Here is a 22302-nt window from a genome sequence, read left to right as displayed (position 1 = left end):
AGTTGACTAAAGAGCTTTGCTGGTCAGAAAGGGCAGAGAGGTTCTGCAGTTATCCTTCTGCAGAGGTGGACATCACCAACAGGCAGAAGGACAATGCAAAGGGGCAGTAGTTTCCCTTCAGTGAGGCAGCAGCTCCTGGGGCCTGGCAGGAGCCTGGCTTCTCGAGGCTCGCAAACAACCCTTTGGAAAACACTGACCTCAGTGAGGAAGGCATTGTCTGTGTACACTGCAAGGCCAAGGGGCAGGTCCTGACCTCAGAGTTTGTTCTTGGCTGGGCAATAAGGCAGTGAGGCAGTCTCCACTCACCGCCTGGGTGAGTCTCCCCCTGGGGAGTGGGATTCTCATTCTGCAAAGTTTCAAACTCTGGGCTCATGTTCCCATCTGCAAATTTCCAAGAACCGAGCTTTCCTGGGAAGCAGGAGCCCCTGTGTCAGGGGGGTTCAGGGGCTGAAGGCAGGTGGGACTCTGTGTGTGTGGGCCCAGAAGCCACACGGGCCAGGGCTCAGGCCGGAGCTGCGGCCTCCAGCAGGGCTGTGTCCAGCACCGGGACACAAAGGTGTGGTGCAAGTAAAGAGACTGTGAAGCACGCACCCACCTCTCTCTGGAGGCTGTCAAGAGAAGCAGTCGCGGTTTCAGGCGGCACTCCCAGGCCAGGGGTCACTGCTGGGAGGGGAGCAGTGACTCCATCGGCCAAGCTGAGCTGGGCTCATGGGAGCTGCTCCTGGAGCAGCACTTCGGGGGACAGAAGAATAATATCTACACTTACACCTGTAAGTAGCTGGAGATGGCAGAGTGGGAGAACTGCTGTAGAGTGTGTGGTCATGCCAGAGCAAAGCCTACAGCCCAGAGCAGAGTGTGTGGAGAATGTGTTCCTGCTGCAGGGCCAGCCAGGGTGGCCAGGTCAGTGGTGCCGGGCAGGTCCGCCCAGTTGCTGCACAAACCCACTGCCAATTAGCCAGTTACATTTAGCTGACTTTACATCGCAGTTCTTGAGTGATCACCAGCCTGAAGACACAGTTAGAGCAACTCCTGTTTGAAGAATAGTGCCTGCTTTTAGTTTCAGACCCAAAGCCCAAACCAGTTTGACCAGCTGGAACCCAGTTTCAGGTTACACCCTGCCTTGCTCTCCGGGTGACTTGGTGGGTAATAATCTTTCTCCCAGAACACCTCATGCAGTAGTTTCCTCTTCAGGTATCCTCATATGTGGCATCCCCCGCTTCCAGCCCTCCCCACGCCATGGGACAGCTGCTGCAGCAGCTCTCCTGAGATAAGGCAGTCGGGGCAGATGAAAGGCTGCGAGATAGCAGGCATGGGAACGGTACCTGCCCCCTCTGCAGGTCACTGCTCCTCAGACACCACTCCCAAGCCAGATAAGACAAACATCTTTTTATTATCAGAGTGAGCACACAAAAAAATAAATCAAGACATTAGGTTTATTGCATAGGCCATGATAGGCTGTGGGAAAAAACAAAGAGATGGAAGAAACTATATGAGACATATCACAAAAAGGAGGAATCTGACCCAAGTACGCTGAGGCAGATGCCTGTGATGGGGAGAGACATGCAGACTCTGGGCAGCAGTTTCTTTCCTTTCAGCCCAGGCATCAGCCCAAGGAGGCAGTTCTCTTGCCACTGCCCTTGAAAGGACCTGAGCAGTGTCCTGATCTGGGAATGGCTTCATCAGAGCATTCCAGAACCACTCTGCCCTTGGCCCTGAAAGAGTCCAAGCATTTAAACTGAAGTCTGTACATAGATTTATGCTTCTTACACAAACACACACACACACACACACACACACACACACACACATTAGTTTCCTCTCTTCACAGCAGTTTTCCAAGCACAGCAGGCACTGGAAGTTTAGGGATTGGTGCCAGCCCCACACATGTCAGCACATCAGGCCCTTCACAAATAGCTTCTGCCTCAACAGAAATCTTCAGCTCACTGAGGTACAAGCATGGACCAGCAGATGCTGCAGGACAGAGCCTGGAAGCATCTCACTGCAAGGGGACTACAGGGGAACATACAGGACCAGGACTGGGACCAAGACATTGCCAAAGTGGGGATATCATGCGCTGCCTTGGGGCCAGAGATGAGCTTTGGACTTCCTGGAGCTAGGCTGGGCTCATCTTTGTTGCCTTTTAAGCAAGGCAGACACCCTGGTTCAGGAACAGCACGGTGGCCATGCCCAGGCCACTCAGCCCATTTGCAAACACAGGCATCAATGTGATGGATGGCAAAATGGCATTTATTGCTGGAGAATTTGATATTTTATAACCTAGGTTCACTGTGTTACTCCCATCTGCTTTCATCACAGCTAGGTGCTATTGGCTAATTGCAGGAGGCATTACCATACTAAAGAGGAGGGGGGGTTACTATCTTTCCGTTACATCTCGATATCTTCCAAGCTGCCAGGCCCTGCTTCTACACATCTTGTATCAGGAGGGATGAGCCAGCAGAAGCAAGGAACTGTGGACACTAGCTGGTGGTATCCAGCCCACTCCTGTGCTCTGGGAGATGCCAGAGACTCAGGGCACGCTGTGTGCTCCGAGGAACGTGCAGTAAAATCAAAGCTGCAGCTTTCCTGCACAATCAGCAGGAAAAGTATGGACGTTTACTTCATGCGAGAATATATTTTCTCAATATGTTTGGGCTCAGTCTGAACACTGGGAAAGCAACGAGGGCAATTCACAGAGAAAAATGGTGAACACAATGGTGTACTGTACACAGGAGACTGAAACACAGCAGCCAGCCACCAAAAGGTCTAGGTGTGCTTTTCTGTTAAAAAACAAAGCCTAGTGACTTAAGCAGGTATTTCTGTTTCTGTCCATGTTGAAAACAGGAACTGCCTGAGAGTGTCACAGAGCCCTTGGATGAGGTCTGAATGAATATGTGAATTCCACAGACCTCAAGAGATGCATCATGACCAGGTAGACTGCTGCAAGGCAGGGTACCTTGCAGAGGACTGTGAGAAGGGTAGGAAAATACAAGGTTAAGTGGCAGAAAGTGACACTGAAAACAAATTGCTGGTTCTGGTGAGCTTGCATCATTCACCAACATGTATGCTACCCAGATCCAGTTCCAGGTTCCTTCAGGAAGTTGAGCAAAGTTGTGCTCCAGGTTTGAGCAGGAAGAAAGATGTAAGTCAGAGTTTCACTGGATTGTTTGAGGTTAGGAACGGATGGATATCAGAGAGCAACAGAATGCTCCCAGTTCCTCACTTTCCAGAGCAGCCATTTAGCCTAGACAATCACAAATACTAGTACTGCCAAATCACAGTTAAATCTCAGCCTGATGCTCCAAATGTCTTCACTGAGAATGAGTCCTTCAGGCACAGACCTGTGTCTAAAAACAGAACTCCAGAAGTTTTGGGGAGTGCCCCAGTGCTGAGCTGGAGGGAGAGGCTGTAGGTCAGACTGGTTTGGTGGCACTGCTGTAGAACAGATGCTCAGTGTCCTCTGTAGTGGAGAGGCTTGAGTTGGTAGCGGTGGGAGGCTGACGGCGGCGGCTGTTTTTATTCCTTTTCTTCAGGAAGAAGTAGCCAATGAACACCAGGACCACCATGATGCAGATGCCGAGGAGCACAGCAATGACTACCTCAAAGGCACCTGCAGGAATACATGAACATGTCAGAAGGGACGCTCTACAAACTCTGATGCACACGAGTGGCCAGGATAAAGCAAGCACAAAAGCTGCTGCAGAAACTGTGCTGGCAAAGAGAAGAGGCAACAGCTGGCCTGACAGCAGGGTGGTCACCGCACAGCCGACAAAGAAAGATGGCAAATGCATGGCATGGCCAGCCTGTCTCTCCCAAATGATACTTCCCATCATTTCCCAGATGCACCACGCCCTCTAAAGGCTGCTCTGTGACTCTGGCAGCCTTGGCCATTTGACAATCCTAGGAATATCAAATCCTTCTGCAACAGCAGCCTTGTGTCATACCCCAACAGGGAGGCCACCAAAGGGTGGTCACAGAAGGCACCTCCTGGCTGGGACAACACTGACGGAGTGAGCTATGGAGGATAGGCCATCCTACTTTGTGGGAAAGTACTCTTTGCACTGGTGTGAGCACTTGTTCTCCAACCAACCAAACCCCTGCATCATCAGTGGAGACAGTCAAACATGATGCATTTGAGAGACAATGTGAATTTAAACATTAAATCGATCTCTAGGATTTAAGAGCAATAATCTTCATGTGACATTTTAAAAAGAATTCGTATTTCAATAGTGTTGGGCTTTTTTAGTGTTGTAGAGTGGTTGTATAGGGTCATCACACTTCCCCACAGTCTAGCACTTGATACTATATATATTATAGCACTTGATATATTATCACATATCCACTTGAGCTTTCTTTCATGTAGAAGTTAGTAGTTCTTATATGAAATTGGCCCTTAGGAAGAGATTTACTTCCCATTTTTTTGATATTGAAGAGTGGAACATTCATGCAAGTTGATGGAAAGAAAAACAGGACTCTCTGTATGAGCTACCGAGTCACAGACACAGGAAAAAATGGGCCACAGATGCACAGTGCACAGAAGCACCTCCTGCCACTGCCAGCATCCCACAAATCCCACACTGCTCCCTCAGCTTCAAAAGGGGTGTGGGAGAGAAGGCTACTTCTGCAAGGAAATACAATGAATTTTTCAGGACAAGGAAAAGCAACAAGAAAGACTGGTTGGGAAAATTGTTACTTACTTAACATAGCAGTTTGGGACTCAAATGATTCCCATCTTCGGCCAATGACATCTGCTTCTAAATTTGGAACAAGAGAGGGGGGGAGAAAACGTTTTACAAAGAAGGTTGTGAACAGGGGATAAGACAGGTTTCTCAGGAGAATATTTCCAGTTCTCTGAAGCAACTGAGTGCACACAGCATCCCTTCTCCACAGCCACGGTACTCAGCTCTCAGGGCAGGCTGTGAGGTCCAGCATAGCTGAGAGAGGTAGTTTGCATCTTAACAAATACAGTTTGGCAGAATTCTTCCTGTTGGCCTCCAAAGCAATACATACCAAATGTACAGTGTAACCCTTTTCCTTTTTTGTTTAAAACTTCAGGCTACTATGTGTCATGGAGGATTTTCTCAATTACTCCCCTCTCACTTGGGGAGACCTGGAACCAAGCTAGGAGGTTAGATTCTCTTCAAAGCAGATATATCTCTGGTTAGTTTTGTCATCGTCCTTTGTCTCTTTTTCAACATCAGCACCCAAAATGCTTTCCAGCTCTGTGAAATGACAGGCTGCATTGCAGAAAGATGCTGTAGTCCACCATCCCCCATATGCCATACTGTGGGTCATGGCCAGCATTTGCCAGCAGAGCAGCTTTGACTGAAAGCTCCCAAGACACTGCCTCTTTGGGACCACAGAACCTAATCTGAAGTGGTTTTCCCAGTGTGATCAGTAAAACTCCAGCCCTCACTATATATGCTTGCTTACTTGTGATGCCTGAACATGATTTCATGCACTCTTCCTCTTGTTCAAAGTTGTTGTTGTTGCCACCACAGCCCCCGTAGGTGAAGGGGTCGCATTTCCCCAAGAATGGGTTATAGTACCAGCGGGGGATGCTCTCGGAGCACTGTCCAGTATCAGGCAAGTCCACACAGTGGCCTGGCAAAGCAAGGCAGAGGTGCTTTAGCTCAAGCTGTGTCTTCCCAGAGCAGCAAAATTTTCTGCTCACAACAAAAGAGCACAAGCACGATGGCAGAGGAAATCCATAGCCAGAACAGTGTCTCTCAGGTCCCCAGTGCTCACTTGCCAGCTGGTCAAATTGGCAATGCCAAGGCGAGCTGGCACCTGCCATAAATCCAACTAGCAAGCAGAAAAAAGAACATCAGAGTGTGCAGTCATGGTAAACCTTGGATTCACTCCCCTGTGGAAATGACCTGTCCTCCCTGGGAGGCAGAAGGGAACATGAAGAGCCTGAACACACAGAAACCACACATCAGCTCAGGTCTCCTCTACAACAGAGCTGCATTTAAGTGACTTGGAACATACTCTTTTAGCCCAGTGATAGGTCCACTGTCTACAGTGTAACAAACAAGAAAAAAATATGGGATTGAGCACAGACATTGCTGTGTCCTCCCCACTACTTTGGTTTGCACTACTTCCAAAAAAAAAACGTGCTGGAGGGTTTTGTACAGGCCAGGTACTGTGCCCAGCAACCAACATGCATGAGACCTACCTGGATGGAAAAAGTTTAGGCAGGAGAGTGAAAGCCTGCTGTCAACAGCTGTCCTCAAGGCCAGAGAACAGGCCCTTGCTCATTTTCAGTACAGGGACTATCCAGATGCTACACCTGGTTTTGGATTTATAGAGGGAAGCAGATTTACCATGGAACAACAAACTGAAGAAAAAGCCAAAAGCTGGCAGAGGTCAGCCTAGGTGCTCTGGATGGTGCATACCTTGCTTATGTGTGACATTGATTTTCTGCAGTCTATTGAACTCACGGGCATCTGCAAGGGAAACATTTTCTGTTAAAACTTCTCTCACCAGTTGAAAAGAAATGCCTCTGTCCATGCATACACGGGCAGACAGGGCTTTCCTGCACATTCCTTTGCTATCACAAGCCAGAGGAAGGGAGATACCATTTGATGTTCTTACATATCTCAAAGCTATGAGAGGAACATGGGAAAAATAAAATGTAGTAACAAGGAACTCTTCCCAATTTCCAATCCACAGATACAGAGACAAAACTAAGGAAAAAAAAGGCTGCTTTCTCATTTTTGTTTTCCATCAAGAAGTATGGGAAAAGTCACTCCAGGTTTTACGAAATATAAAAGAGCACTAGTGCAAAATGTAAGAGAGAACAAGAGAGATGAAGCATAGGCTTGCAAATCTAAAAAGGAAACAAAACACCCACACATAGGAAAGAGATGATAGGAATTCAGAAGAGGTGGAGGGACGGAAGAAGGGAGGAGATAGGGTGGATTTGGGCATCTCAGCACTGTGCATTTACATTAGCATAAGAGGATATTAAGGGAACTGTGCCACTGGACAGACTTGGAGAAACAGTGGCTTCCTTCCCCATTTAGCAACTCTAAGAAAGCAGGTAAGGTCACTCAGTGAGAAAAATATTGAAAGGGGACAGAAAGACAGGCCTGAAGTCTTACAGGTAAGTGCAGAGAAGAGAGTCAAAGCGTATTTAAGAGGCAGGAAGGTCACACAGAAGGAAGGTCATCTCTTGCAGTCAGCAGAGGTACAGGAAATGGCAGAACCTGTGTGATACTGTGGAAAGAGATAATGCAGGGTCAGGAGTAAGAACAGAAGACACCAAAGTATTGACTAAGCACCCGTAACTTACATTGGACCCATTCCTGGGCAGGTGGTAAAGTTGTCTGAGCCAGAATTTAAAGTACTTACATTGTTCACAGTACATCTCATCTGATTCATCAGCACAGTCAGGAGTTTCATCACACTCTAGATAGGCATCAATGCAGCAACCATCCTTGCATCTGAAGAAGGGGGCCTGACAGTTCCCATTGCATACTGCATCAGAAACAGTTCAGATAGCTCATTAAAATTCATTGTTCCTCCTTGTCAGATGCTTTACGAAGGACTTAAAAGCTGCTGATAGGGCTGGCAAACAAGAAACTAGGCAGATTGGTAAAGATCTCTCCTTAGTGACACCCTAGACTCAAAAAAGAAAAAAAATAAAATCCTGTTTATAAAGGAAACACTGCTCTGGAAACAGCCATGTTTCCTCTCAGAAAGAATTATTTAGCAGGTGGAAGCAAGAATGAGCTACTCAGGAAGAATATGGAGATATTGCCCAAGCATGGAGGATTAAACTTGGAAAGCCAAACTGAAACCTGCACACTGGGCTGCAAGAGCTTCGCACCTCTTTGCTCTAGAGGTGGTTCCAAGTGCTGAGTACTGTGCCCAGTTCTGAGCTCCCCAGGGACAAAAAACATTGGCATACTAGAGTAATCTCAGCAAGAGCCTGGAGCACAAGGCTCTCCTACTATGAGGAGAAGACAGAAATTATAGAAGAGACATTCATTTTGGAGCACAGCAATAGGATGAGTAGCAACAGACAGGAGTTGCAACAAGGGAAAGCAATTCAATATAAGGGGAAAAAATTATCATGAGAGTCATCAAAGACTGGCACATTTTGACCAGACAAATTCTCCTTTTTCAGAGATACCCAAAACTGAACTGCATACAGTGCTGAGCAACCTAGTGTGACTCAAAGTTGGACCTGTTTTCAATAGTGGGTTGGATCAGATGACCTCTAGAGGTAATCCCCAATCTAAATTATCCTATGACATGAAAGTGAAAGGCTTAGTAAAGAAATTAGTCTCCAGTGCTCCACTTTCCACACTGAGTCCTAATCAAAAGCCACAGGAATGGACATGAGACACTCAGCCCAGGCTTGCAGTAGGATTACATTGTCCCATGGGAGACTCACCTGGCTGTTGTCGCCCACCAACAGAACCTGAAGAGACAAGGGGAAAAATAAAATAAAATAAAATAAATTTACCACCAGAGCATTTTGTCAACTTAAGATCAGCTTTATATTGCCTTCAGGTATCACATGAGAAGAGCGGATTTTCTGGAAGGAGGCCCTGGATAACAGAGGTGAAATATGGATGCCCACAACTCAGAGATCCAAATGAGTTGTACCCACATGAGGCAGGCCTGGAGGAGCACAGGGGAATTTCCCACCACAAGCTAGACCATTTCCAAATTGTCTTTCTTTTCCAAAGGTTTAACCTCCTTAAGCTGTCCACTGCAATGGGCCTGGCAGAGCGTCAGCCCATTTATCTGAGCAGCACTAAATCGTTCTCAGTGGCTTGAGGGTGCCAAGGAGGGAGATTAATTTGATTCTGGGAGTGAAGCATTTCTGACCCCCAACTGTACAATGCTGCTCTCTGAATTTTGGTTTCAGTTGTGACACAAAGATTTGGTGAGGGCTTCTGCAGCCAGAGGAATGCCAGAGAACTGTCCAGTGCTTTAGGAGCTGGTCAGATATGTTGGCAGTGTGACAATGATTGCCCATCCATAAGTAGCCCAGTTTCCTCAGCTTACTGCGCTCTAACTAGGTGTCAGCCAAGAGGCTGCAGTACTTGTCCATAGGGTCATCCCAATCCTATGAGAAAAAGGGGGCTGGATTTTTGAAGGACTCACCTCTGACATTCTTGCAGGCGAGTTCACACTCCTCTTCCCGTAAATAGTTATTCTTGTTGGGCTTGCAGCCACCAAAAATGAACTCTTCACACTGCTGAAGGCTCGGGTTGTAAAACCAGCGTGGAAAAGATCCCCGACACCAACCCACCTTTTTTGGAGTCAAACAATGCTCTGTCAAGAAAGTGAACAGCAAAGGGTCTGGGTTAGATTAAGTCCTTTGGAAGACTTTCTGTTTTGTATGTGTGAAGGCAAACAAAATCTTCCCAAGGACATGTCTGAAAGGTTTATAAAGTCTTGACCAACATGGAGAAGTGGAGTAGGGAATCATGGAATTAGTTTTTTTACATGAAAGGGAGGGTCACAAAACCAAATTAGAAGGTGCCACATCCATAAAACAAAAGGAGCTGCATCTCCACACACCACATAGTTCAGCTGTGAAACTCCTTGCTTCAGGAGGTTGCTGCTTTTCAAGGATTACATGAGGTCAAAAAGGGATTCATACATGGTTATTAAACACAAAGACACCATCTTCTGCTTAAAAAAAATCTCCCAGCTGCAAAATCCTAGGGGATTAGTCAAGCATAGTAGAGATTTACTGATAGCACGTCAGGTTCTTGCACTTTTCCAAAGAAAGAGTAAATCTCTACTATGCTTGACCAACCTCTGCACACTGTTGAATGTGGGGTATTGGAGTTTGGTCAGACCTTTTGTTGGAGTCTGAGATACAGACTGTGTGCCCTTGTTTTTAATATTTAGTTCTAAGATTCAAGGAAACACTGAATTTCATATAATATGAAATTCATGAGCATGTTTTCATGGTGATACATGAAAACAAATGATAAAGTTAGATAAGAAAGGTAGGTGTGTAGATTAGAAAGTTTCTGAAATCACAGGGTGAAAAAGTTAGTTTAGAGAACAGGAGACAATATGGAGGATTTAGGGTGCTGTCCCTTGTCCCTTTTTCTTTCTTCTTCATGTTCTTCTTCTAGAGGTTTTTGGGTAATAGTAAGTGTTTGGATAGAAAATGCCGCAGTGCATCACAGAGGTGATGGGTCATTGGGTCATTAAGAAAAATAATATACGTGTCTATTGTTAATTGGGTAAAAATAGGTATAAAGATAATAGAACTGCGTAGTTTGGGGCCATTTTTGTGCATCAGACATGAAGTGTGCCACAAGGCCTTGTTTGTACCATCAGAAGAAAGAAATGTACCAGATTGCAAAGATTAACCTTGTAACCAGCCTGAAGAGACCTGTTAAGTTTTGTAAGGATCCTTCAATAAACACGAGAAACAAGATTCTAATGAGCTCGGGAGTTTTCTTCAAATCATAAAGACTGAGATAAGTGGAACTCCCCACGAGGGAAGATCCCAGAAGAATTCAGCCCAAAGGAGACTGAAAGACTAGAGAAAAGTTGTATCCATAGAAAATACAGCCCAAAGGAGGCAAGGAAAGAGAAATTACACCTTTCCCATCACTTGATGTTTTTTATGGTACCTGAGATAGGAGAAGACATCCCTTGCTTAGTTACTAGTCAACCATTTGTCCAAGAACTCCTTACTCCTAATACACTCGAAATGCCAAAGATTTTCATCATTAAAAAAAGCCATTAAAGAAAAAAAAAATAAAGCCAGGGATACATTGAATGTCTTGCAGATGACTCCACCTACCCTGCAACCTAAGTGCCTTCACAGCAAAACCACAGAGTCAACAAGACCTTTCACGTTCTCCTCTTTTGCAACTTCAGTTGCACCCTGAGCTGTCACCCAGCAGAGAGCAATGACAGGCAGAGCAGATGGGGTTACTGCAGGCACCATCTCCTGCAAGGGTACGTGAAAACCCCAAAATAGATCGCTGAATGCAGGGACCTGGCACTACTGGTGCAGGCTATTGCTGGGAAAAGCTGACACTCAAGTCCAGGCTCTTGGTTGTGCTTTTCTCCCATCTATGCCTCTGAGAAGAGCATCAATAATGCTAGAACAGGTCGATGACTCCAGGTAGGTATGTGTGGGCTCAGGCTCACCTTCTGTCTGCTCAGAGCTCAACACCACGATGGTGATGTTGGTGAAGTCTTGCTGTTGTGCAGTGTCCGTGACAGTGAGCTGGAAGACGTAAGTCCCCACCTGGAGGTTGGAGATTTCTACATCATCTTCATGCTTCTGAGAATGCAAAAGAAAGGCTTATGTAAGAGAAAAGTACTTCTAAGGAAGGAGTGACTGAAGGTATGCAAGGTGCATGTTCCTGCATTAGGGAGAAAGGAACTTGGATGGAAACCTTCAAGCAGATGTCAGGCAAGAAAAATGTCTCAATGCTAGACAATCCCCACAAACCCATGGACTGGTACCCAGCTGGAACAGAAAGAGAACAAGTATCACAAGCATAATTAGATTTTTCATCTAATTTTGGGGCATTGTGAAAGTACAAGAGAAAATAAAACTCTTTGGAGAGGACAGAAATACCTGTAATGTTTACGTTACTTTTTAAAACTTAAAACCTATTATCAATCATTTACTTAGTACTTACCTTAGGGAAGTTATACCTTAGGGAATAAGGTAGCTGAATTATTTTGTCAGAAGAGAAAGCTACAATATTACTGACACAAACTTTTCTTCTATATTTACAACAGAATTGGACCTTCATTTCCATGCTACCTCTGGTTTTGCTTAGATTTCAAAAGAGCACAGCCTTGCCATATATAATTTTTATGTACTTAATACAGCAAAATATTAGGGGACCTCCCCCCTCCACAGAAGTTGCATTGGTTGGGCCAGGGCAAATGGAAAAGGAAAGGAGCACTTGCGGAATTACAGAGTCCCCTTGGTCCTCTAAACTTTGTCACTGCTGATATTCTAAATCAGTTGTTGGCCTGATGTACTCGTTTGCTAATTCTTTCAAAAGGCGCTGCAAGAACTCCACATCAACCCCATGGCTTTCCAAAGCATTTTGCAGAAATTTAAAAGAAATAATTTGCCCTTCCAAAGCCACAATTCACTTTTAACATCTAGCAAATAGGCTGTGTTCACAACCCATAGATCTTGGATCCAGACAGGAGTCATGAGTTCAGCTCCAGCTCAGATAAAATAGGAGGAAGAACTTAATGCTTTAAAGAGAAGCAAGGCCCAGGAAAAGCCCCAGGAGAACAGAAACAGAGCTTGAGACTGGATTGTTCAGAGACAGAAGAGGAAATGCACTGAGGTGGACAGAGTAAAACTAAGAGAAAGCCCTTCACTGAACTATAGGATCTTGGGACCAGAGGCAGCTCTTGCGTGGAAGCTCTGCCCTGCCAGCTGCTCCCACCCAGGCAGGTCAGGTGTTGCCCAGGAAGGCTTGTGACAGCACTCTGTGCAGGGAGCCTGAGACCTAATGAGGTCAAAAATTACACTTCTAAGTAGTGTGTGAGAGAGGGGGACAACCACAAGGAGTGCTCTATAGTTTTTGGGAACAGGCTTGAAGAGGGAAGGACAAGATGACCTTTAAGTCAGAGCTCTGACTGGCCAGCCCAGTGCAGACCACAGGTGCCACTGAGCAAGCTGCTTATTCCCTGCAGCTCAATACCTTCATCTCTGCAGAGGGGTTGCCCAGGATCTGTTTCCATTCATAGCTGACTATCCCATGGTCATCCGTGCTCTCTGTGCCTCTCAGCATCACTGGCTCTCCCGGCTGTACCCTCATGTCCTTGACAGCACGGGCTATTGGAGGGTGGTCATCTGCAGAAGAAACGTAGAACAAGGCTTGGGTAAGAGGCTGAAGGGTCTAGTCCTTGTCTCCATTACACAAAGAAAATGGCAGGGGATTCTTCCAGGCTAAATCAATCAGACTTCAACTGCTGAAAGGAAAACACTTTTGTACAGCTGTGCTCCTTGCAGCCTGAGCAATAGGCAATCAGTACCATTTTTACTGCCCTCACTAATTTAGTAAGCCCACAACCCACTATGGCACTCTCTTTGAGACAGTTGGCCCCATGGGCACTTCTGTCCCCATGAACCACCATAAGAATGTGGCTACGGCCACTGTGCTTCTGAGGGTGGGACCACATCCTCACAGAACAGCACAGAGCAATGTCTGCCCTTCACTTAGGGAAACAGCCTAATGTCGGTGCTGAAGAATGTGGAACCGACTCTCATCATTCTTACCACTATCTCTAAGCACTACGTCAGTGTATTTAGCCAGAGCTACACAATGTGGGACTTGGATGGGAAGTATTTCTCTTCCAGCTCATCTTCCACCCCATGATCTGACATACACACCTTTAAAACAGCACAGAAACACCATTCATGAGATCATTGATTTTGTACCATTCCATGGATTAGCTTATCAGCAACTTCCACAATCTATTAAATGTTTTTTCAGACCATAAGTACAAGAGATGAAAACTGATCCCTGCCTGTGCCAGCAAGAACAGCCTATACAATGACACCACTGAGCCTGACTCATAACTCGTTTTGGCCTGAATGTCTCTGATCACAAGCTTTGTGCATAGCTCACAGCCTGTAAAACTCCACCTGGTATCACCTGCAGCAAGTCCAAGACTCAGTGCTCCAGCTCAGCCTGAGTCTTTTGTAAAGGCACCAACCATCATACATAAGCTAGACAGAAATCACCCTGCCATTACATTGTTATATTGACTGTGACTGAAGGAGAGGATCAGTGTCCAAACCCCTTAGAAAATTACTCCATTAGCTGATTATTTTCACTATTGCAGACTTGCTCCTAATTTCCTGTTTGAATCCTGTATATCTGGATTCAGATCCCAGCTGCTGAGTGTTGCTGCAGTCTACTGAAGGGACATTTAATACAACACATACGAACAAACAAACCTGACGTTAAAACAGGCCACTTAGTTATTCTGTCACCCTGTACACACTGCTGCAAGCTCTGGAAAGGGGACACATTCCTGCCATTCCTGCTAGGCAAACACCAGGAGCCTGGCAGGGAGAAAGGCAGCCTACTCCCTGTCACCATCCTGCCAGGGTGAGCCCAGTAGGTGGGTGCAATTGCACAAGGAAAAGACCAGTTTTTCAACAACACAGAGGCTGATCCTTAATTCGTGACTCAAAATCATGTTTTTCCTTGACATTTTGAAGCATGTACACTTTAAACAAAAAAATTACAGGCCAAACATCCAGTTACTTTGGGTTGTGGGTTGCATGATCAAGTAAAAGCTCAGTTCTATTCAGTGGGTCAGCAACTTATCCAGTTCCCATCTCTGATTAGCCAAATTTACTGACTCGCCTCGCATCCAGAAGAGTTGTCAAGAGTATTTCCTTATTTGTGGTGACTGCTAAGGAGTAATGCTCACTAGAAATTAAGGACTTGTTTTTCAAGTCTATTCCTTTTCTCCTTAAGCTGTCTGAAAGTTGAGTGACTTTGGAGTATTTCTGCCACACTGACCATATGAAGCCTTCCCTGGCAACGTGGCTGTTTTCCACCTGAGCTTCAGAACCAAGCACTGACTGACCCAGAGTATCAGCAAACTGCTTGTACAATGGGGACTCCACTCTGTTTCACTCTGAAAAATGAAAGTTACCTTTGCTATAATGCTCCTTCAACCACAGAAATTTTCTGCTGTAAAACTCTGCAGTTAACAGGGAGGTTAAAGCTTTACGATGCTGTCTGTGGCATGCTCTTTACTGTGAAAGATACTCCTGGAGTCATATCGTAAGTGACAATTTCTACTCCCATTTATATAACACATCAGTAGGGGATGTATCTTTCCTTTATGATTCTAGAGGAAAGCTCTATAGAGGAAACCCAAATTGCTTTAAAAAATTTTATTACTCACACTGTATTCACACCTGAGACCCTGATTTTCACTTTTCAAAAGATTTCTTCATGTTTTAAAGCTCGTGCAGTCAGTGGCTGTCTGGCTTCACCTCTGATGGGCTAACTTGAACCAAAATTGATGGGGGAACAGGAATTTAAAAGGTAATAAAATTTCCACAAGTGCTTCAAAAGTAAGCATCTAAGTAGGGGGAGAGACCCCACTAGGGACCTTGCTATGCAAACCTGCAGGCACTGCAGGTTCAATCTGCCATTGAAATCCCATGGCAGAATGTACTTGCATAGCTCACAGTTTGGAGGTTTTGCCCTTCTGGAATTCAGAATAGCTTTTGCCCTTGAGATCTACAGAAAACCAGATTTCCTCCATTCCAGAGCTCATGCAGATACACCCTGAGTAGCTGAGACTACAAAGCAATGCTTAAAAATACCTCAGAATGATTTGAAGCTGTCACTAGAAAGAGCTGGAAAGCTTTCTTGTGGTGACTGAGGGGCTCTTACAGCCCATCACCGATTGCCTTTGCAGAAGCAACTTGCAAGCGTGGCTTGCATTGGGAACCCTGAGACGCCAGGAAGGGAAAGACCTCACAGGGGACAAAAGCCACTGACCAGGCCAGGAACAGAGACAGAAGCAAAAATAAGGCCATCCAAATTCCACCCATGAGACATGGGATCTTGGAGACTTCAAGCATCAGAAGCCAGTAGAACCTGCCTGCTGCGAAAGCAGGTGGGCAGCAGTGTGGCTCTTCCCACAAATGCTAAAGTTCTGCTCCTGCATTGCTTCCAGGGAAGCCATTCAACAGTGAACAGCTTCCTCACCCATCCACACTAGAAAACTCTCCATTTCCATGGGCAGAGGTAATGAAGCATGCCGCCACAGCATTAATTTGCCTAAGGTGGAAAGAGAGAAGGGAACAAGGCAACAAAATGCAGTGCCTGGAGAAAGAGAAATAAAGGCTCTTACTTAAGGGCTTCATCCTGGCTAGGCAGCAAGTACAATTATGATAAAGCCATGCAGTTTTCTAACTCATGCACAGCCAAGCAGCTCTCAGCATTAGTTTCTAGAGGTTTTTGTAGTGGTTTATAAGTGGTGCACACAGCAGGTCAACTTAACCTCTCAAAAACAATACAGTATGACTGAATGGACTATATTTTCAGAATAAGTTAAGATGCTGCTGCCACTAGGTTCCCTCCATCCTTCCTCAGAATGTGGGAAACCAGTCTATTTGCTTTAGCAGGCAGAGGGAAAGACTCTCCCACAGGTATTTATGCCATTTTAGTAAAGATTGGTTTGTACCTCCAGTCTCTTTGAAGAAGCTGGAGCTCCGGAGACAGGACATGATGTAGCCACTTCAGGAAATGCTGCACGACAAACACTAATTTCACAGGAAGAGGAGTGGAAGCCCCTTATCACCCACTCTGAGCAGGGAGCTGGACCAGCTGGTCTGCCAGGACTCTTCCAGTACACATTAGCCTCTGAATCTGTGCTGTGGGTACTGACTGTGCAACTTCCCATCTCCTGGCCTCAGCTTAAGGATGAGCAGCTGGTTCAGGCCTTAACAGCACCAGCCAAAGGGGGACCTGTCCCAGCCCCAGTGGTGCTCATTTTGGTTGCCCACAGAATGGAAACCAGTGTGGGACCAAGCATTTGAGGAGGCATGAGCTTCACTCTTGGGGAGCTCTCCTTTCAGAAAGCATTACCAAAGTTTTAGCCTGCAAATCGCCCTCCATGGTGAGGAAGGAACAGATATATCTAATCAGAACCCTGTGGCTCCCAAGCACTTCCCATCTCCCACTCACAAGCCCTGGATTCAACGGGAGTAGGAGAGTGTGACTGAGCATTTCACAAGAACCACAAAAGGTTTAGTTCAAGAAATGGACAAAGGTTCGGGGAGGTTATTTTCCAGTTTCACACCCAAAACTGGTTTGCCTAGACCAGAATAAGCTGGGCTAGTTACTTAAACACTGGGCCCCATTATAACCAATAAAGTTCATGGTGAGCCTGCCCCTCCCGGATGAGCCAGGCAGAAAACTCGCACCAAAGTTCAGGCTGAGGAATCATTTAAGCAGATCATGCCTTTTAACAATAACATCAGAGACTTCAGGCTGTATGTTAGCTGCAACAGATAAGAGACAGCGCCAAGCTGTCTTCCCAACTTTCAAAGAACTCAGAAGCTCTTGTTCTGCACAATACTGAAAATATATTCAGAAGATGTGCAGAACCCAGATTTCAGCTGTACTCATTGTTGCCTGTACCCACAGGTTTTTCTGAGGTCATAACACTGTAAGAGTGGCCACAGTGGGTTAGAGCAGGTATCTCTGTCCCTGTGCTCAGCTGCCAACAGTCTCACTGTGGATGCTTGAATCAGGGCAAGAGCACTGCAAGAATATGTTCTCCCAGCTTTCAGCTACTCCCATCAGGCTCCAGAAACACTCCAAGATTAAATTTGTCCATTCATCAGTCCCCAGTTGTGTGCTCTCTCTCAAGTGTTACCTAGTCTCCTCCTAAAGATATATAAATCTCTAAATTCAACAGGTCTGTTCCCTGTAGTAGCAGGAGTAGTGTGGGTCCTACAACGTGTGACTTTTTTGTTTCATGTCACCCACTGGGATCGCTAACTGGATATTTCATTATTCACTAGAAAAAACATACATTTAATTCTTATGATTGCAGAGGGTGTTGGAAGAGTGATACAGGTAAAGGCTCCTAGAACACCTGACAGCAGCACATACAAGGAAATGAAAAGAAAGGAATGCATGATAAAGCAGCAGATAAGCTTCCTGCAGACCCTTAGGGCCAGAATCTGAGGGCTGACAGTAACCTGGGATCCAGAGTAGTCACAAAACTTCACCTTTTAGCAGTGATACAGCAAAACAGCAGGAAAACTAGTTTTGTCTCCAGTCCAAAACCTGGGCCAAGATTTTGGGAGGAAGACCTGACATGCCAAAACCAGCTTTCTTTAATGGTTGTTTCACCCGACCTCTTCAGGCATCCCTACAAGGTCCCAAAACAAAAATGCTGTAGTTTCCTTATGCTGCCAGGTGGACACAGTGCCCAGAGGCTCCTTCACCTGGCCTCCTGCACCTGCCCCATTGTGCCCTTCCCCTTTTCCCCCTCAGTGACAGCCAGGCATCCATCTTCCTGTGCAGACCTGCATGGACCCAATTCCAGCATCACAGCTGGAGGGGCTTGGGGTTTTGGTTTGGGTTTTTTTGGTTTGTATCTGAATCAAAATGGACATTTGCATTCTTAAGTGTCTCATCAACTTCTGTGGGGAGGAGGACTCAGCTATTTCTGCAGTAAGATAACTCCGTTGGTCTCTTTCCCCTGCTAGCCCTCCAGTGTCATCCAAGATGATGCAGCAAGCTTCTGGTATCGAATGCATAAAAATTTCAGAGAGGAGAGGAACACATTTCCCATCAAAGCACAATACAAGCATTGCAGCATGACCCAAATACACAGCAGTGAGCTGCCCAACATCTGTCACCACAGCTGGAGACCTGACTGGCACCCAGCACCCTCCAAAGGACAAACAGGCTGTCCAAGAGACCGAGCCCTTCCTACACCCGCAGCAGTACGAGGCACAAATCCCACGTGAGTGAGGAGAGGCACGGCTGCCTCCAGGCAGAGTAATCCAAACTGCATTTCTGGAGTGCTTTTCACTTCTCACTGATAAGCCCTCCTGGGTCTTCCTGCTCCTCCACAGCCATCCCAGGATCGATGAAAGGAGCGCTAGGGACAGATTGCAAGACTGCAATTGGTGGCTGGGATGCTGCAGCTCGGCACCATATTTTAGCAAACAAGTGGTCATACAGAGAGGCTGGTGACCCTGGGACACTTTCTAAAGAGCCACACACATGGAATGCCAGACCCTGGGACCAGTCAAGGGACGAGGGGCTTACAGTCTTCTTGTATGAGGCACTGCTCCACAGAGGTAAAGAGGCTGAATTGCTCAACAGTACATTGTATTTTAATCTAATCTTGTGAAATCAGGATGTAGTGGAGATGATGCATTCCCTTTTCCTCCTATAACTAAGCATACAGGAGTTTAGACAGCTGCCAGCATGCCACCTCCAGCCTTGGGGATGTGGCCTTCAGTTCCTCCCTAACTGCAGCTCCCATGAAAAGGACTTTGAGCCTGAAACAGAGACGAGGGAGAACTAGTGAAACAGTGAGACACTTTTACCAAAAGGCCCTAAAATCCAGTAGGAAGCCAGAGGTATAGACAGAGGACCAGGAAGACCACTTCTGCTGCACTGCTGTTCAAACCAGCAACACCCAAGGATCGCTTCAGAGAAGTTGTGCCCTGCTCCAAACCCCTCACACTGCTACTCAGGATGGAGAAGTGGTCATTGTGGAGTTTGGAACCATTTCCCACCTCCAGCACCCACAAGGCCTCAGGCTGGCACATCCCAGCAGAAGACCAAAGATCTATTCAGCTCATATCATCGAGCCCTTATGCCCACCTGGATGCTCCCCTTGCCATCTTCACAGATCCTTTCCTTCCCGCAGGTGGGCTGGGAGGGGGTGTGAGGAGGATTATCCACTGAGATATGCCCTAACAGCCCTGCCCAGGGGTCAACAAATGATAAACTGGTTATGGCTGCCAAAGGCCCAGCCAGGCTAGAAACATGCCAGCCTTATCAGGCTTCAACCAAAACACAGGAGGGAGCAAAAGGAAGAACTGCTGTGTTTTTAGTGTTTCTGAGCACATTGCAATTCTTTGGAGATAGCAGGTGGCCATCTTCAGATTAGCTCATTTTCCACCTGGCTCTCTGTGTCCATGCACAATCTTTTGGAGCAGGGAAACAGGGACTGGGGAGGGGAAACCCACCTCTCCAAAGGGGAAATTTTATATCCAGCCTCCTCCAGCCGCTCCTCTCCCAGCAGCAGTGACCAGCCCCAACAAGCAGAGCAATACTGACACACCTCACCATCCAGGCTGCTGTTAAATAAAGGTAAGTGGATTGCACCCTGCCTCCAGCCCCTGAGCAATTAAGAGATTAATGCAGCCCTTTAAAACCTGGTGATGTGTAGATTTTTAGAGGATTTCACTTTCCAACCTCAAAGGTCCAGGGGAAGGGAGAAGAAAAATAATACCTTTTTCTCTACATTGTCAAGTAGCAAAAACTCCGACTTTGGTAATCACATGCTCCACCTGCTTCAAACAGGCCAAAGGGAGATTCCTTATTCATTTACTAACAGGTAAACTGAGGCACAGAGCTTAAAGATGAGTACTGGGGTTTGGGAGAACCTTTGTGGCAGAAGAAAACACAGAACCCCCATCTTTAGCATCACTCTACCCCGAGTGTTTGGCAGCACTGCAGCTCATATGATGGCCGGAGGAGCTGGCACCAAGTAACCATAATGCTCTTCCAGACCCAGGTTTGCAGGGATCCACTACGGGCACCTTACCACTAGGTCTGTGATTCTGCATTGCCAGGTAGGAATCGTACACGTCCCTCTTCAAGAAGTTGAGAAAGCCAATCTTCCTGGCAAACCTGCAGACGAAAGCCTTCTCGTAGAGGCAATTGAGGAGAAAGCAGCCCTGGATGTGGTCTTCCTCCGAGCCCGGGCCCTGCTCCACGAGAGCCAGGTTACAGGTGGGGTCCTTACAGCAGGCTCTCATGCAGTCCCTGCTCCGATGCACCATGGGGGACGACAAGAAGGTGGCTCCGTTCTGGACGGAGGCGTCTGTGTCCAGCACCCAATCCGGCAGCCCAGCCGTAAACTCCTCCAGGCACATTTCACCGAAGGCTTTTTCCTTCTGCCCTTCGCCCAAGTCCAGCACCAGCACCAAGCAGAGCCAGGGCACAAACCACGGACCCGGACTCCTTCTGGCCATCTTGGCGCCCCGCTTCTCACTGTCTCGACACTTCAATCCTTTCCTAAAGGAAGGGAGAAGACATAGGAAGCTAAGAAGGACGGTGTTCAAGTGCGTGCCACCCCGGGGAGAGAGGGAGCCGGAGCACGGCCGAGGCTGCGCTCTGGATTCCGGCTCGCCCCGATGAAGCCGCCGTGTCCCCTGACCCTGCACCTCGTCCCCAGGTGTGCTCTGAGCCCCCACCTGGGCGCTCTCGGCTGAAGCTGCTGCTGCGAGCGGGGTGTCCCCGCCGCGCCTCCAGCGCTCAGCTGCGGCCAGAGGAGACAAAGGCTCGGCGAGCGCAGGAAGTGAAAACCAACTCCCTGAGAGAGTGGGGGGGTGGGAAAAAAATCAAGTCACTCCCTTGCTTGCTGAATTGCGTAAGAGGAAGGGGAGGAGAGACGAGCTGATACGATCTTCTACTCCCCTTGGAACGGTGCCAAGAGCGATTCTCTCGATCCCGGGGGTGCGATGGCAGCCGCTCTAGACGAGCATCCCACCTGCTGGGTGCTGGCTGCATCCCCGTGCATCCTTAGATGTTCCAAAGGAACTGGAAGCCGAGAAGCAGACGATCCGTGTTCTGTGGCAGTCGCCCTTGTGCTCCGGTAGCCACTGGCACGGAGCACCATTAGCCCGTGTCTCGCTACCCCAAATGAGTCAGCCTTGCAGCCTGTCTGCAGTGCCCACCGCCGTTGCTGCTGCAAGAAGTTTTATGCTCAGTGTAGGCATCCCTAAATCATGAATTCCCTGATATATATATATATATATATATATATATATATATATATATATTTTTTTTTTTTTTTTAAGTGGAAGCACTTGGGTTCATGCTTGGAGACTGCCGGAGTGGCAGGACCTCTGCTACCCCAGCAGTGAAAATGTTAAGTAATCACCCTCCACTCATGAGCAGCACTCCATTGTCCTCAATCTCATATAGGTTAGCTGTGGTCCATTTGGAGTGCCCTTGCCTTGCAGGATGGTGCTGTTTGGGGGCATGGGAATGCAAAGGCTGCCTGTCCATGTATTTTCCTCCTTCCTGCTTCTACTTGCAGATCCATGATCAAATTCCTCTGTTCGACACACACCTGTGTCATCTCTGTTGGTAAACAGTCCTAAAACCCCTGGGTAAAGTGCTCTTATCCCTCTGTCATTGTCCTTAGGAGAGCTGGGGGTGTTGGTAATTTGCTTGGACATTATTTATAGTGAAATATTTCATCACTTAAAATAACAACAGCAAATCTGAGACAGCATTCCATGGTATGTCTTCAGAAAGAGGTGGTGAACAGCAGCTATGTATCAAACAGGAGTTGGCTTTGTGGTTTGGGAAACCATTCTGGCGTCCAGCATTTCAATTCTTGCTGGTTCTTTCTGTATCTCTGATCCAGCCTGGTGTATCCTCACAGGATTTCTTGAGAGTCCTTAGAGACATGTTTCCTGCCTCCTGGCTGTCACAAGGACCACGGGAAGATAATATTGTGAGAATATTATTTTTTCCATACCTCTCATGGCTTTCTCCAGCCTGATGTTGACATTTGTATAGT

At 46.9% G+C, this 22302-nt stretch overlaps 1 protein-coding gene across 1 annotated transcript; it reads right to left on the bottom strand.

The window, feature by feature from the left end:
* Positions 1–1377: 1377 nt before the first annotated feature.
* SPINT1 (serine peptidase inhibitor, Kunitz type 1) lies at positions 1378–21107 on the bottom strand. The gene is made up of 11 exons (XM_058864413.1): positions 20966–21107; positions 20314–20786; positions 12675–12826; positions 11143–11278; positions 9121–9291; positions 8402–8428; positions 7354–7479; positions 6396–6446; positions 5431–5601; positions 4695–4751; positions 1378–3607 (listed from the first exon to the last, which is right to left on the bottom strand). The coding sequence occupies exons 2-11, from the start codon at positions 20741–20743 to the stop codon at positions 3411–3413; spliced, it is 1518 nt and encodes a 505-aa protein (XP_058720396.1). The 5' UTR covers positions 20744–20786; positions 20966–21107; the 3' UTR covers positions 1378–3410.
* Between the last annotated feature and the right edge of the window lie 1195 nt (positions 21108–22302).

This window comes from Poecile atricapillus, chromosome 1 (genome assembly GCF_030490865.1).
Source record: "Poecile atricapillus isolate bPoeAtr1 chromosome 1, bPoeAtr1.hap1, whole genome shotgun sequence".
NCBI classification, from domain to species: domain Eukaryota; kingdom Metazoa; phylum Chordata; class Aves; order Passeriformes; family Paridae; genus Poecile; species Poecile atricapillus.
This window is presented reverse-complemented; position numbering and strand designations above follow the sequence as displayed.

Coding starts and splice junctions, on each gene's coding strand:
- SPINT1 (XM_058864413.1), bottom strand. CDS start 20,743: ATGGCCAGAAGGAGTCCGGGTCCGTGGTTTGTGCCCTGGCTCTGCTTG. Junction 11,279..12,674: donor ACCCCTCTGCAGAGATGAAG/GTATTGAGCTGC, acceptor TTGCATTCTCAG/AAGCATGAAGATGATGTAGA. Junction 9,292..11,142: donor GAGCTCTGAGCAGACAGAAG/GTGAGCCTGAGC, acceptor CTTTCTTGACAG/AGCATTGTTTGACTCCAAAA.